We start from the raw sequence: 15,570 nt of genomic DNA, 5'->3' as shown, positions 1-15,570 counted from the left end.
AGAGGGTATTGGAATAGAGGAGGACAACAATGAGGGCCTTGGTAATATGAAATCTCTCCCAGGACAAACACAATAATAATATTTCATTGTAATACAAGTTTTGCAGGTTGTATTGCATTCAGCTTATCATTAGGGAAACTGGGTTATGATGAAACAGGATGAATAACAATAACACATTAGCTATAAGATGGCCAACAACAGCTGAGTTTTTGCCAGGGTGATCAACTGATCACCCATCCATCTGACTTGACATTTACCGTCTTCTCAGAGGTCCCTCCTCCCACGGAGCATGAGAATATTGATGGTCCTGATGTGAAAGCCGAGCTTCCCTCCCACCTCAGCATCACTAAAGATGTTATGGAACGCTGCATTCATCTGTTGTCTGACCCAAGCCTCAGGCTTCGACTCAAGGTACCCTGTGTGTAGTGTGAGGTAATGTGAAAGGGACGTTTGGTATAGATGATAACAATCCTAAAGATGATTGTTCCATCATTGCATAGGAACCCGTTTAAATTGCATCAGTACCATAGAAGGAAATTTTTATCTCTACACTGTGGTGGCTTTGTACTGCTGTGACAAATCTCCCAAACACACACCACACCACCAGTACGATCTAATAGTGAATTGTTTGTTACATTGTTTAAATATCCAACTTGTTGTATATTCACAACAAAGTAGTTAAGGGCTGTAACTGAGTAAGGATTTTGTCATTCGACTGTCGATCATCTCTTCAATAAATAGCCCAGACTGTCAAAAAATCAACTGCCGTGAATTTTGATGAAAGATTTCGACCACATTAAAATCAGTATTTAAATGCAAAAGAGTGACAGAAGCATATTTCTGTGCATTTAAAAATCAGTAAAAGATAGATGCATATGATGCAAGATTTAAACTGTGACCTATTTAAATTGAGGCTATATAATGTGGGGCTGCATATGGATTTGTCAGAATAAGGAGACAGGCACACTTGTATTTCTGTTGAAGCAGTGCTCTTATGGGCAGTTTTTCCTTCTGAGACATTCTCATTCTGCAATTTGCTAAATAGATCTGACCTTAATGTACATGCATACACCGGGAGGGTGTCACTATTGAACTGGGTATTCCCCCCTGAACACAGGGGGAAGTGCTGAGCAAACTGTTGCTTAGCAAACCAAAATGAGGAGAGGAAAACAATGAACTACCGGCTGGGGCTAACTCCTACTGTAATGTAAACTGAAGCGCTTCAGTCGCCTGACAGATCTCTCAACTAATGACTCAACTATTATGGGGCAGCCCTGCTAGTTAGTTAGCACCGCTCCATGTCATCATTCTCAAAAACTGTAGACTTTGCATAAAACATGTTGCAATTAGAATCCAAAGACCTGGCCAATTCTACAGTTCTAGGCTAGTCACAGCTTTTCACTCAGACTGGTCTAATGTTAGTGAGGCAAAAAAAAGACAACAGGTTAGCTACCCCAGGCTAATGCTGAATTATAGTCTCCATTTCCATGTTAATATTCAATAACCTACTGTGGCAACAAGGGGAAATAAAGCTCGGTGTATAGTTTGTTAGTGTGGTTGTCAAGTGAGCAAAAAGAAGGAAAAGACTTGCAATAAACTAAAGTGACCTTGTATCAGTTATAACCAGTAAAATATAACTTTCATTTATTAACAAGGTATAGGTTTACTGTGTTAGTTTTCAAAACTCAAAGTAATTCATACTGTAGGAATTGAGTGCCAACATGCTGCTTTTTAGCTGGTATAATGTAACATTTACTAATTAGCAGTAAATGTACACTGCACCTGAGGAATGTTCCCCATAAGTATTTGACAAATTAAATGTGTGTGAAAAATGACAGGATCAGCAAAGTTCTTACAGTTTATTCTTTTTATGTCACTAACAAAGTTGATGGTTGGATTAGTTATTGGTACTCAGAAGCTCTGGACCTCCAGTGTCGACTTTCGGTTGTGTTACATCACCCAAACGACCTGCGCTATGTGTCTTTGTTACACTTTCTCTCCCACATATTGTATATGTGTATTGTACTGTGACTCTTTCTCCGAAGGTACTGGACGTGCTGGAGCTGTGTGTGTGTGTACTGAGTGAGATGGAAGATGAACTGCTGCCTATGGCCCATCGCTGCTGGCCCGCCCTCCTGCAGAGACTGACAGCTGATGACCCTTTAGCAGTCCTCAGAGCCTTCAGGGTTTGTTCTGGACCACAAGTCTTTTTCTCTCTCCATTTAACTAAATTGTTCATTTAAGATGCACAAAAGAGTTATTTAGCAACAGCTCACTGTGTTGTTGTGATACATCATCAGGATCAGGTCAGAATGCTCAGCAACTGAACAGGTCTGATAACACTGGTGATTAAACTAATTAAACATAATTAGTTTGCAATTATTTACGTTTGTAGTCGCTTAGTGCTACTGCTGGCAAACTGCATTGTAACCATCAGCTTTTGGGTTTTGTAAATCCTGTAGCTTGTCAATGTGATACTACACCATCCTTTTTCTTATTTGCTTAATGCTACAGGGACACTTTTACATTTTGACAACTTGCTGTGTATATACATTACATGCCGAGTCTTTCTGCCAGGTGCTGTGCACACTGGGTGAAACATGTGGTGACTTCTTGAGGAGAAGGGTTTCTAAAGAGATTCTTCCCAGGCTGAGCTCTTCGCTGGCACAACAGGCTCCAATCAGCGCCAAAGCTGGGCCTGTCTACTCACACACCCTGGCATATAAACTGCAGCTGGCTGTACTGCAAGGGCTGGGCTCACTGTGTCAGAGGCTGGACCTGGGTAAGTGAACAGAAACACGCAAACACATACAGCGGCAAGAAAGGCTCTTCCTTTAAAATACAGTGAGTTTTGTTGACTTTACCTCGAAACAGGTGGAGATTAAAGCAACTAATTTCCAAGACCCTGAAAGATGCTGGCACACACACTCTTCAGATTGCCTTCAGAGCATACATGTAGTGACATCTTCACCACCAGATGGCAGTTTTGTATAACAGTGAAACACATAGCATGAGTTAGTGCATCTCATTTCCTGCTCTGTTTTATTTTGAAGACATATCAGTGCTGCACCTGGAAAATCTGATCAAATCACTGTTGGTCCCCTTTTATTTATTATTATTTTTAATTATTGGGTTTTTAATGTACCTTCTTTTGTTGATGGCACACCCGCTATTTTAGAACATCCCATGCATTACAGTGTGCTCGCATGTAAAGTCGCACAATACTTCGTTGGATGTCATAAATAAAAAGGCCTTTAGATTGTGGCACTGCTTGAATTCAGCATATTTGTCCAGCTGAGCCTCAGGTATTCCATAGAGGCAGACGGTTGCACACACAATTATCAAATGTTCTCCCACAAGCTCCATTTCAACACAATTAAGGAAGAAACACTGTTAAATCTTTTCACCAATCAGCAAGTCAAGATGCTACAGCAATGGAGGGCATTTAATGAATTAGCTTTGAATTGTGATGCTTTTAGAGTTGTGTGTTTTGTGAACCTTTATCATAAGTGAAAATGTTTATTCACACTGTGGCGTGGGAGCTCAGTACCACTATGTTACCAGAGATGTAATTATGAGCTGTTTGTCTGATTTTTCATCAGCCACCATGTTCATTACGTAGTGACATCCGTGTCACAGCCATACTGCCTTCAGATTGCTCCAGTTTTTCAACAATGCTAAATACTTAAAGTGGAACTGAGAGCATCCTGGTGCAGTGTGGGGCCACTTTTACTCTTTATTTTTTCTTTATTACTTATTTGGGCAAGTCTGAGTGGATAAGTGCTTTTCCAGGCTATGTCATAAAAATAACAAATGGTGGCTGCAACTCAGTGATAAAGATCATGGAGAAAACGGTCTTTTATCTTATTAAGTAGTAATTATAATCACTTCTAGTTGCCAAGGACAGAGTATGGAAGACGTGGTTGGTCGACTTGTGGAGTGATAAATCAGTACAGAGGTTTAATGACAAATGACTGAAAAGTGAATTTGAAAAGAAATACAAACATCTGGGTTAAAAACCTTATGGTGCGGCACATCCATTGGGTTTCCATCCGCCACTGCAGAATCCTGGGATTTGATTTTGAGTAATGGTATCTCAAGTCTGCTGAGAAGTGGAACTTGCAGATAATGTGGGCCTCACACGTAACACCCTCCTGCTGCAGCTCATCACTGCAAGTGGTGACACCATGTGTCACAGAGAAAGCAGGGCTGTCTGCAGCACTTCCCAGGTTAACAGTAGAATTAGCAGTGACAAGGACAGAGGGAACAGGACATTTCCAAGCTGACAAAGATTAGGAAAAAATGTGAAAAGAGAGATTTTTAAATAAGTTTGATTAAAGGTATTTTACAGTGCAAATAACAGATTGTGTATGTTCTCTGCTCTCCATTGTGTGAACAATACCTGAACTGTCTGTCTGTGAAAATCAGATGAAACAGAGCTGGGCAGTTTTTTTTGAATATCAATAAACATTGAACCTTACTCAGGCAGACAAATGCTAACACACTGACACATACAGAACAGCCTCGTGTAATAAGTGTGAACAGGAATTGGTGCATTGTCCTTGTGATGTTCTGTGCAGTCGGTGTCAGATCCAGTGTAGTTGAGAGTCTGTGGCTGGCGTTCAAAGTGGGTGTGAACAGGGTTGTTTTAACAGAGAGATGACCCAGCAGTTGTGATGGAGAGGTAGGGCTTTGTGGTGCACACCAGGATTGGAGGCAAAGGACAGTTTCTTGAATAAACGCTCACCTGGAAAGGCAGTAAGCTTCTGCACTCTAGCCACTCTACACCGCAGTGATTTTAGTCAGCACCAGTGCTTTCTCTGTTTTAGTGTCCTTCCCTTCCAAAAAAGACCTGAAATACTGATTTGTCTGACCACAGTACATGTTCACACTGTGTGATGGTCCATCCCAGATGCCTTCGAGCCCAGAGAAGTCGACTGAGTTTCTGGACTCTGACATGGGGCTTCCTGGCTGATGTCCTGGGATGTTGCTTCAGTATATCCACATGATCTCCCTTCCTCATGATACCATCTATTTTGTGAAGGGCCCCAGTCTCTCCTGCAGCCAAGACCTTTGCTGAGCAGCCTTTCAGGTTACATCACTACAGGACTAATTTTACTGTGGATATAGACACTTTGGTACCTGTTCCCTCCAGTGTCTTTACAAGGTCCTTTGCTGTTGTTCCGGGATTGATTTGTACTGTTTGGACCAAAGTTCATCTCTAGGACACATAATAGTAAGGTCTAGATATTATTGTTGTTGTTGTTGTTATTGGGAAAAACCCAACAAATCCCCCTTAAGCCAGCACTTGGTGACAGTGCAGAGGAAAAACTCTCTAATGGAAAAAAACCTTTTACTTTCTAAAGCTGGAACAGCCACTATGTTTATATTGAGCAGTATTATAAAATCAGATAAGAGTAACTGTGGTAGGGGTTATTAGTAAAATAATAGCAGACATTTTAACTTGTCATAGTTGGAAAAGCACAGGTGTGTTCATTAAAACAATCCAAGTTTTTATTGACTATTTCTTTGTACTTTTGTTTGGCTGATTATACAGCAGAAACCACAGATCGAGTTCAATGGAGACAAAAATATGTCAATGAATTATATTCTCTTTCTCCAGTTTTTTCTTAATTATGTCCTTTTGGCCATAATTTCTGTAATTTATGAGAATGTTGGAGACAGCAATTAATTGCTGAGGTCGGGGAGGTTAGCATAGATAAAATAGCACGAAAGAGGGAGATCTAGATGATTAGACATTGCTGGCTTTGTATCAGTTTAATGGTTTTTAAGGTTTCAAACACTAATGAAATGAAGAAGAACTAAAATAAACTAACACTGGATCAGGTTTGCTTCACTGTTGAGATTGGGCTCAGTCCAAAGTTTTGCAGTATAGGTCAGGTCCTGGTCTCATTTTCATGCTTTTGCACATTTTCTAGGAGCGTGTAGCTGTTTGTATTGAATTCCTGTATGATAAACTGCACAGCTGTGAATATGTGAACTCTTTTTGGTCTGTAAGAGACCAGGTGATGCTTAGAGAAAAGGGAGGATAACTGTCCAGGAAGTTTACATGCAGCTGTGCAGGAGACAGGAATTTTCTTCTTGACCTGGTTTATTGTACATAAACTGTCTCGTATAGTCCAGCTTTCAGTAGTAGAAACCACCGGGCACCTATTACATGACCACTTGTGCCTACAACAAGGCAACTTCCTCACTTTAGTTATAAACCACATGCAGAGTTTAAAAGAAACTCTTTTCTGTCACATTACAGTAAATACTCCAGTCCATGTTTTTAAGACGCTTGTGCTTGACTTTTTTACTGGCACTTGATGATGCTGTGCTTTCATATCAAAAGGAGAGTGATTTGGAGTTGGAGAGAATGTGAAGGAGCAGGAGAGAAACAGTCAGTGGCTGCAGTCTAAGTCATATGAATACAGATTTGGCTACAGCTTACCACTGGGATGCCTGCAGCAAGCCAATTACCGAGCCCCAGTCACTGAGAAAGCGAGAAACACAGATTGACTGAAGCAAATAATACATTTCAACTCCACTTCTAGCTTCAGCTCCAATTCCATCCTTTTATTATTTTACCACAAAATCTAACAGGCCCTGGACCTGTGCTCTTTAGTGTTTCTCACTTCTGTGCTCACCTACAAGCACCTCGATTCCACAGAAGACTACAGGCTATGAGTGCAGCAGCAGATAGGGAGAAAAAAATAGATAAAAGCAGTTGCTAAATAATCCCTTTTAACTCTGAAATGTGCACTGCTACTTTTATTCTTGACACACAGTGAGCAGGCCTGGTTCAAGCCGAGTGTGGGTTGAATTGGCAAATAGAGTAAGAAGACACGAGGAAAGACATGTTTCAAAATGAGGCTTGAGAGGCAGCCCAGTTTGCAGCTTAGGGAATCACTAAATGTCTGCAGGAGAGAGATTGGAAGAGGAGTGAAAGACAAAGTCAAGTGTATGGAGGGGAGCAGGAGCTGGCAAGGTACGGGAGGAAAGACAATGAAGGCAGGTCTGTGTACATAAAACAAAGTGTTGAAAAAGGATGAAGAGAAAGATATAGAGAAAAGAGGAGGCCCTTTTCACACTTATCCACTCCTCAAAAGGGGGGAAGAGTGCATGTGTGAAATTCAGAGATGTGGAAGCCGCCTGCTGTGAAATTTTTCCTGAGCCATCTCAGCAGTTTCTCTCAGCTCATTAGGAGTTAGAAAAGGTAAAGTCTGTTTCATTTCTTTCATCTTCTCGCACCCCCTCCCTTTCAAATCCACCATCTTTAAAAGCTACTCCATATGCTGGGAACTGTGGTTATATTTTGAGTTTGTTCAGCTGGATTTCGGGAATGTAATTGTATTGTACATATTCTGAAAAACAACAAAACTGATCATTCCGTTATTGGTATTTAGAACGGTTCTTGTCAATAACTGCATGACTGAATTGTTTTATCTTTGTATTCATATAACTGTATGTAAAAATCTCTGGTTTCTGCCAGGGTTAAGCATGTACTGTACAGCTTATATTTTATAATGGGCTTTTTATTGTTGCTGTTGATAATAGAAAATGTGAAGGTACGTCACACCGCGTTGAATGTTGGGGTGGGGGTGCCAATTTTTGAGGTACACACTGTATTTTTCCGCATGTATTCTTGTTTTGTTTGGCTATGTGACTGTCAACCCATCATCTTCTGACTGAAAGACAACATGGCTGACCACTTGACCACCTTTCAGTGTCAAGTATGGCGTCAATCAGTCATCTAATATTACGACTTCAGTCCAGGCAGGATCTGGTTCTTGTGTCATACTGTTATCCACCTATAGTAATTAACTAACAGCTAATAATCCTGCTTTAAGAGACAGGCTGCCGGGATGAACTAGACACTCTCAGGTATTTGTCCTCTTGCACAGTTGTGTGCTGGTGCATCCCACTCCTTTGTCTGTTCTGGTTAAAACCACTTTGTTATATGAAGGGAGCAGTTCACAGCATGTCCTCAAAGTTTTCTCACATTGAATAGCCTTCGGTTCTAAGCACAATAGACTGACACATTTCCAAAGAAAGTTCTTTGTTTCTGACCATTTTGAGCCTGTAAACAAACCCACAACTCCTGATGCTCCAGATACTCAATTAACCTAAAGAAGGCCACTGTTATTGTTGCCTTAATCAGTACAACAGTGTTTAGCTGTGCTCACACAATTGCAAACAGGTTTTCTAGTGAGTTAGCTTCATAAAAAGATAAACTTGCATTAGTTAACATGAGGTCCCTCTGGAGCAATGTAGATCTTTCTTTAAAAAGAAACTAATGTTGTGTTTATCATTCACAACATAAGTGTCTGTCCTGTATTTCAGATAAATTTGATGTTTTTGTAATGGATAAAACTGGGTTTTTCTTTGGAACACCAGGAAATTTCCAAGTGATCCCAAACTTTTGAATGGTAGTGTATATATTAATGATTGATATTGAGCATGATGCGTCAAACATGGTGTGATGTCAGCTTCACATTCTCCATACACAGGATGAAATGCAATAAAGACCCTGTCTTTGGTTTTCTCAGGTGAAGCAGATCTGGATGTTGTTTGTGAAGCCTGCCTGCCGTACTTGAGCTGCAGACAACCCATTAGACTGCAAGACGCCTGCCTAAGGTAACCCTTGTCTGTGGAGCAGCAATAATAAAACGATATATATCGATATACAAAAAGGATATGTTTGGAGTTAATTTAATCCAGACTGCACATGCTATATGTGCACTGATGTAATCGTTTCTCCTGTCCATTCTGGCTGTAAAAAGGTCTCATCGCAATGCGGCCACAGTGTAAAAGATATACAGTAGGTCACAATCCTCGTTTTGTGGGAAAGTGCATGCCAGAGTTTAACTGAAGCTTCTTTTAGGGCTCATTAGTCTCAGTCAGACAAATAATCTTTGTTCTGGCAGTTGCAAGTTTATTGCTGATATGTCCAGACAGCAAACCTTCACGCAACTACCAGGGAAGAAATATCTCTCCGTTGTAGCTCAGCAAGGAAAGGTGGAAACAGAGAGTGATTTTTGTGCCAAAGAAACTAACCTCGAGAGAGGAGTAGATTATTATCCACATTTCTTACATTGTAGTCACACCATATAGCACGTCAGTAGTGTATAAATTACACAATTCTGTGTTTTTTTTGGCCCACATACGGATCCAATTTCTTTAATAACAAGTATCTGATATTGATTCTGATACTTATATTTATCTACAATTAATGTTCATAAAATATCCGACATATTGAAATTAATCTGGCACACTGTATTTTTCAGGAGCTTCTTGATCCAAATACTGGATCAGGTCATAGTTCCAAAATATATAGTTTATTACCTTAGGTTATGGATCTGAACTAAAGGATAAGGAGCTGGACAATACATTCAGAACTACAGTCATTACAGAGCAGATACTAACTACTGCCTCGTATCCATCACATAGTTTGTGTAACCAGTCCAGTTTAGATACCAGTGTCTGACAATTTAATAAGGTCGCACTAACAAATGGTGGTGGCTGTCATAGCACCACTGGACAAAAGCATGAAAGCACAGTGTGTGCAGCGCATAATGTCTCACATGCACATCACAGTAGGATTGCACTCGTGTCTATACCAGGCACGTGTTCACTCATGTATAGGAAGCGTTTGGCATACAGCAACAACAGAGGAGCCTACAGAAACACTTTGGAGAAGAGAACAGTCAGGTCCAGAACTCAGACAAACAATAGACAGCCAGGGAACCACTGGCTACACTGTGTGTATATGTACAGTGTATGCAACCCATGGTACAGCACAGCAAATAAAAATACACACTTTAAAGAGAACTGTCATGTTCGGTAGGATGATAGATCTTGTTTTAACTGTATTTACTTGATTTCAGTATATCTGGAGTTCTGGTTTGATCTAGAGCGTTCGTTTTGGTGGATTTTGTGGAGCATTTTACGTGTAGCTCAGAAAAAACTGACTTAAAACTAATAATAGACTTCAGGTTGCACCTGAAGCGTGAGTGATATGCCACCTGACACATAGGCAGTGCAGACAGCTGGACTGGTTAATACAGTGTGACGATCACGTCTTAAAAACGCCATGGAGTCCGCTCATATACAAGAGTGTAGTTGTAGATAAGGACTGGCGATGGATTGGCTTTGGCTGATACCGATCTTATGAAAAATGCCCACAGTATAGTATAAATCCAAAATCTATCATATCATATAAAACTTTCCATGCAGGGCGTTTGCACCTTGTAGTATCGTGCTTTATACACAAGTAAAAATAACATTTTTTTTTCTTTTTCTGTAATTATTCATCCCCAGAATCCCCTTTTTTACCAGACTAAAAGCTAACGAGTGACTAAATAAGGTGTTTTCCCCACATCCTTTGCAATATTTTCATGTTACTGATAAATGATATTTAACTTGTTAAATCTGTGTAAATGAAAAGCATGTTATTCCATAGATATTCTCTCTGTGCTCAAATACCTCTTCTGTATTGTTGTATTATACTGTTTCCATCTTAGCTTGTCCCTGCTCTAAAATTTTATATATGCTCTGATTGGGTTAACATTAGTGTGTGTATGTAATGTGAAACCTCACTTCATTCTGTAAACACTGCCACACACACACACACACACACACACACACACACACACCAAAAACTAAGAGAATTAAAAAGAAAAATATTTTAAATGAACACTGGACCTTTTAGATGATGTATGTAGAAATGGCATTGGTAGACCAGTAGTCATTCTACCATGCACTGTTATAACTTCAGACATTTGGATTCCACATAAGCAGTAGCTACTGTGTGCTCCATCCAGAGAAACATGGATTTACCTTTAGGTTTTCTTCCACTCTTATCCCATTACTGTGTATAGCATGGCACACTGGCCTAGTCAATAAACACAAGTCCGTTTCCACAAAAAAACAACAACTACACTACTAGATATCTATATCAACAGGACTAAAAACTTTGTGTTTTACCTCTTCACTGAAGGTAATAAAACAACCTAATGGCAGTGCTGAGGTAATGAGCTTATAGTCGGTCTGTTGAAGTGCCCAATAAAGCCAGTGAACCTGCTGTGTCCTGTCACTTTGGATCACAGGAAGATGTTTTCCCCCCCATACCACAGCAAGTAGCAAAGTTCAGCCCAGAGCTAATCTTCTTCCCATGTATCTTTCTCTTCACAGTGTTTTCCGACACTTAATCCAGGTGGATCCAGACACATATTGGTTTACACTCAACGAGCTACACTGCCCGTCCTCCTACATCCCGCCCCACCCCGACCTGCAGCCTGTGCAGTTAAACGGGATGGGCAGGCCGAGAGACGAGTATTCGGATAATGTGTTGAAACTGCTGAGAGAGGAGTTTGGCTCAGTTGCTGCAACGGTCGACCAACCAGTCAAGCCATGAGCAGGTGATGATGTGATTTGACTCAAGTGGGCAGCTGATCGAAACTTTCTTTGTACAGACTGAAATATGTTCATATGACTGAGTTTTGAAAAGTTGGCATCATGTTCCTTTACAAGTTCTTGTACACAGTTTAGAAGGTTGTCTTTGCTTTTGACAAAGAGTTTTATAGAGAAGTCAATATGCCTTAAAGTAAGGTAGCATAAAGGGGTTTTTGTATCTGCACTTGATAGTGTAATAGCAAAGAATGTGCAGTGATACCCAGTCATACTAGATGTTTTTTGTTGTTCTTCTAGCTGAGCAATACCAAATTAATCAAACTGGCAGATACCTTTAATAAGAGTCTTACTTCAAATCTTGACCTGTGATGTGTAGATTAGGATTTTTTTTTTTTTAAGACAGTTTCTTCCAAGAAGGAAAGATGAATGCTGCAGGCTTATGTATCCATTTCAACACATCTGTTCTCAGTATTTTAGTTGTGTTATCCAGCCTTATGGCTGGTTATAGGCTGTGATAGTCATTTTTATTGTGATAAGTATATTCCTTGGTTTCCCCCATTTTGACTTATTACTCAGTAATGATGTTACTGTACAGTGTGATTAAGCAAGAATAACTCTGCAATTTAGAAAATAGCCCTTCAGCCCATGTTGTCTCCCCCTTATTCCCTAACCTTTAGCTATGCTGAGGATGGAGGAACTCTCCCCTAATGGGGGATCCCTTCACTAACCTCGTGACAGGGATGCCGTCCAGTCTGTCATTGTACCGGTTATCGCTCAGAGCCCTGCAGGGTTCAAGAGATGTTTCAGTGAAAGACACAGGAAGGCCCATCCATTATCGCCTCCCCTCCTCACTGCTCCATAATGAATGTGTGCGGAAACAAGATCACCACATTGTGTATTTAGCTGGCCTGGCTTAAAGCTAGTGAGTGCGGCATAGTGCCTCTTTATCTCGTCCTGTGCTGTTACTATTTATCCTGCTGCCAGTGTTGACAATAGCACCATTAGTCATCAGCAGCAGCAGGAGGGAGGGGCTTTGTCAGCACATATTACACACAGGCAACTGCCGAATATCGCTTCTCCTTAATGCACATGGACAGACACACAGAGTAAGGGACAAAAGCTAAACCACAGTTGACAGAACCGACTGTGACCACTTAGATGTAAATGTCTAGCAACTGTTCAGGAGGCTCTAAATGAAATCTCAGCTTTTTGGGTCTTTCACCTTTTTACATCTCTAAATGAAAGAAAATGACCAGGCAATGCTAGATTTACTGTTGTTTCATATACAATTTATTTCATTTGATAAAGGCATACGTACACTTAGTGTGAGACCAAACGTTCTAGAAGAAATGTACATGTTCCCTCCTTTTTTAAACAGTGATCTCTTCTTTACAAAACATGGCTGAAAAACAATCTCGCTGATCACTCCTCCCAGTCTACAGGGACTGCCCAGAGTAAAAGCAGTGCTGCTGTTCTGCCGATGGATAATACAGCAGAGAAGTAAAGTATCTCATGGCCTTGAGACACAGGCTATATTTGGAGGCATTATGGACAGCCAATTTGAGTGTGCTACCAACAACATTTTCCTCTTACGTGGCAGTCTTACTGCTCAAGGCTTTAGCCAGTATGTTATCCACATTCACTCTCTACCAGTTGTCCTAAATGCCCTGTCCTGTATGCTTTCCCATCACTTTAACAGACAAGCTTGTGCTTCACATAAGCACCTAAGCAAAGAGATTATCATTGAGTTACAAAAATGGCAGAAGTAAAACTGTTTCTAAAACCTTTGGAGACCGAGTCCTGAAATGCACAAAATAAATCCCATCATCAGGCATGTTAAAATACAGCAACAACTCATGATTGCGGCCCTGCACATCCGGTACAGTAGTTTAAGAAACACTGCTTTGAGTACTAAGATACATTAGGGAAACCCCTTTCTGAGCAGCTATGAAGAGAATGTCATTCATCTGTCTGTACAGCACTCTTGGAGAGCAGTAAAGAAATTGAAAACTGCTTCAAAAACAAGAGCTCTCTATTCTACTTCTAAAGTAGAAAAAAGATTTAGCACAGAATGGGCTTTTTTTTTTTTTTTTAAATGAAGCAAACAAATCTCCCTTGCTAATGCACCGTCTTTGTTAATGGTCGGTTGAAAAAGTTTAAGAAAATTACTGAACATGCACGCAGTTTGTTTCATACTATACAGTCATATATACAGAGTGGATTAGAGGCTTATAGCGGAGAGGATTTGGGCTTTTCTTGATTGACTAGCACTGGAATAACAGAACTAAGCTGGGATAAGAAAACAGTACTGTTCTTCCAAAAAAGTATCTTGCACCAAAATCACATTATCTTCTTCTATTGGTTTATAATCAGAATTCAGAGGGACACTAGATCAGATGTTTAATTTAGTGGCACAAATTCAATCTTTTCATGGCTTTCCAAACAGGTGGAGTCCACATGCAACAATTGCATTGCTTTGTCTCAGCCTGAACAGTCATGAACGGATCGAACCACAGCCCATGGGGAGAACAAAAATCATATTTGCACTGCAAATTCATAAACACAGGTGCTGTGTTTTATTCAAAAGACAGGTTTGGGATTTTTCAAGTTGTCTTCTTAAAATACTGATGTGCCCATATGTATGTGAGAATGGGCCTCAATCATTGTAACCTCTCCTGTTCTCCATACTGACCCTGAAGGTTTCCACCCGGAATGCCACTACGCTAGGAAATGAGGGACAAAATACACATCCCTCGCTCTGTGTAAAACTGCACTCTAAAGTTTATCTGAAGCTCAAATGAAGCTTCAGTTGCCCCATTAAGATAGTTCGAGTCGGTATCTTTCAAATGTACAATCTGTTTAAGACATTTGACTCTGTCTCCCAGGAGTTGCTTGCTAAGCTAATAGTCACGTGCAGGTTTGTTGTAATTAGCCTGTGTTTGTTTCTCAAGTTGTGGTCAGAGTTAACTGTGAAGTGAGTTTGTTGTACTTTGTAGATTTTATATGATTGTGGTTTTGGGACACTAGTAAAACCCACTCTGAATCTGTTTCTGGATTATAGAGTGCTGTAGGGATGATGTATTTTTGTAGGCCAAACTGCAAAAATATTCCAGCTGTCACAATTGCAAGGTTCCACATCAACTCTGAGCGCAACTTGATGGTAAATGCCAGCTAACGACAATAGACATACACACGGCTTCTAGAACGTATCCCTCCACTGCTGCTCAACAAGGTACTGTCCAGGGAAATAAAAGAGGGAACTTTGTCTTAAATAGATTAACTTTGACATATACTGACTCAAATTAGTTTACTGGGACAGCTGTAGCTGCATTTGAGCCTCAGACAAACTCTGGAGTGTGTTTTTGCACAGAACAAAAGTTGTGTAGTTTGTCCCTCATTTTTTTGTAGCGTAGTGGCATTCCGGGTGGAAACATTCAGGGTCAGTGTGGAGAGCAGAAGTGACAGTGACCAAAACCTATTGTCACGTACATGGGTATACATCAGTACTGTTTTACCACCAACTTGAAAAATTCTGACCCTATTCTTTAAATTGTAAAAATGCCACACTTTCCTCGCTGCCACTGCATTTAGTGCAACTCAAATGAATTGAGGCTGTTCTGTTCTTGAGGAGCACTGCTGCTCTGGAACCAGGATGAATTCCTGTTTAGGAAAGCAAGGTTCTTTCTCCCTGTGATTAAACACAGACTAATGCTTAATTTTGGGTGTATACAGATTTTACACTATATTCTTGTCCATTATTTGAATACACAAAAAGGTAAAGTGAAGTGTAGTGCTGAAGATAAAAAAAAAAAAAAGCAAAGTAACTACTGACGGTTGAGTTTTAGTCAGTGCTCTCTCAGAACAGAAGGAAGCTTTTCTTTACTGGGGATCAACAGTTAAAAAAGGTATGAGGGTCTATCAAATGACAGAGTAAGGCAGTGGAGAACTATGAGAGTGATAGCAGGGTTGTTATTTACAGTATCTAAAATACAAGAATGGAACAGAGCATGATCGGTCTATTAATAAGTCTTTTTTTTTTTTCTTTTGTCAGTACTGTGACCAAGTGTGGAGCTGTCTAGATCTACACATCAACCCCACCTTGCTGAATGTTGTGAAGCCGGGAATTACAGACAGTGAGCAGTCCAACACCAACCT

At 40.3% G+C, this 15,570-nt stretch overlaps 1 protein-coding gene across 1 annotated transcript in view; it reads left to right on the top strand.

Annotated features, from left to right (window-relative positions):
• tti1 (TELO2 interacting protein 1) overlaps positions 1-15,564 on the top strand; it is a 22,125-nt gene extending 6,561 nt beyond the window's left edge. Inside the window, exons 10-16 of the mRNA XM_020612509.1 lie at positions 3-41; positions 269-411; positions 2,046-2,186; positions 2,578-2,782; positions 8,553-8,640; positions 11,197-11,423; positions 15,467-15,564. Of these exons, the coding sequence (XP_020468165.1) occupies positions 3-41; positions 269-411; positions 2,046-2,186; positions 2,578-2,782; positions 8,553-8,640; positions 11,197-11,419 (839 nt within the window). The 3' untranslated portion in view covers positions 11,420-11,423; positions 15,467-15,564. The remainder of the gene's footprint in view (positions 1-2; positions 42-268; positions 412-2,045; positions 2,187-2,577; positions 2,783-8,552; positions 8,641-11,196; positions 11,424-15,466) is intronic.
• The last annotated feature ends 6 nt before the right edge of the window (positions 15,565-15,570 follow it).

The sequence above is a fragment of the Monopterus albus genome, unplaced genomic scaffold, assembly GCF_001952655.1.
Source record: "Monopterus albus unplaced genomic scaffold, M_albus_1.0 scaffold126.1, whole genome shotgun sequence".
Lineage (NCBI taxonomy): Eukaryota > Metazoa > Chordata > Actinopteri > Synbranchiformes > Synbranchidae > Monopterus > Monopterus albus.
The sequence above is the reverse complement of the archived record's forward strand: the minus strand, read 5'-3'. Positions and strand labels throughout refer to the sequence as shown.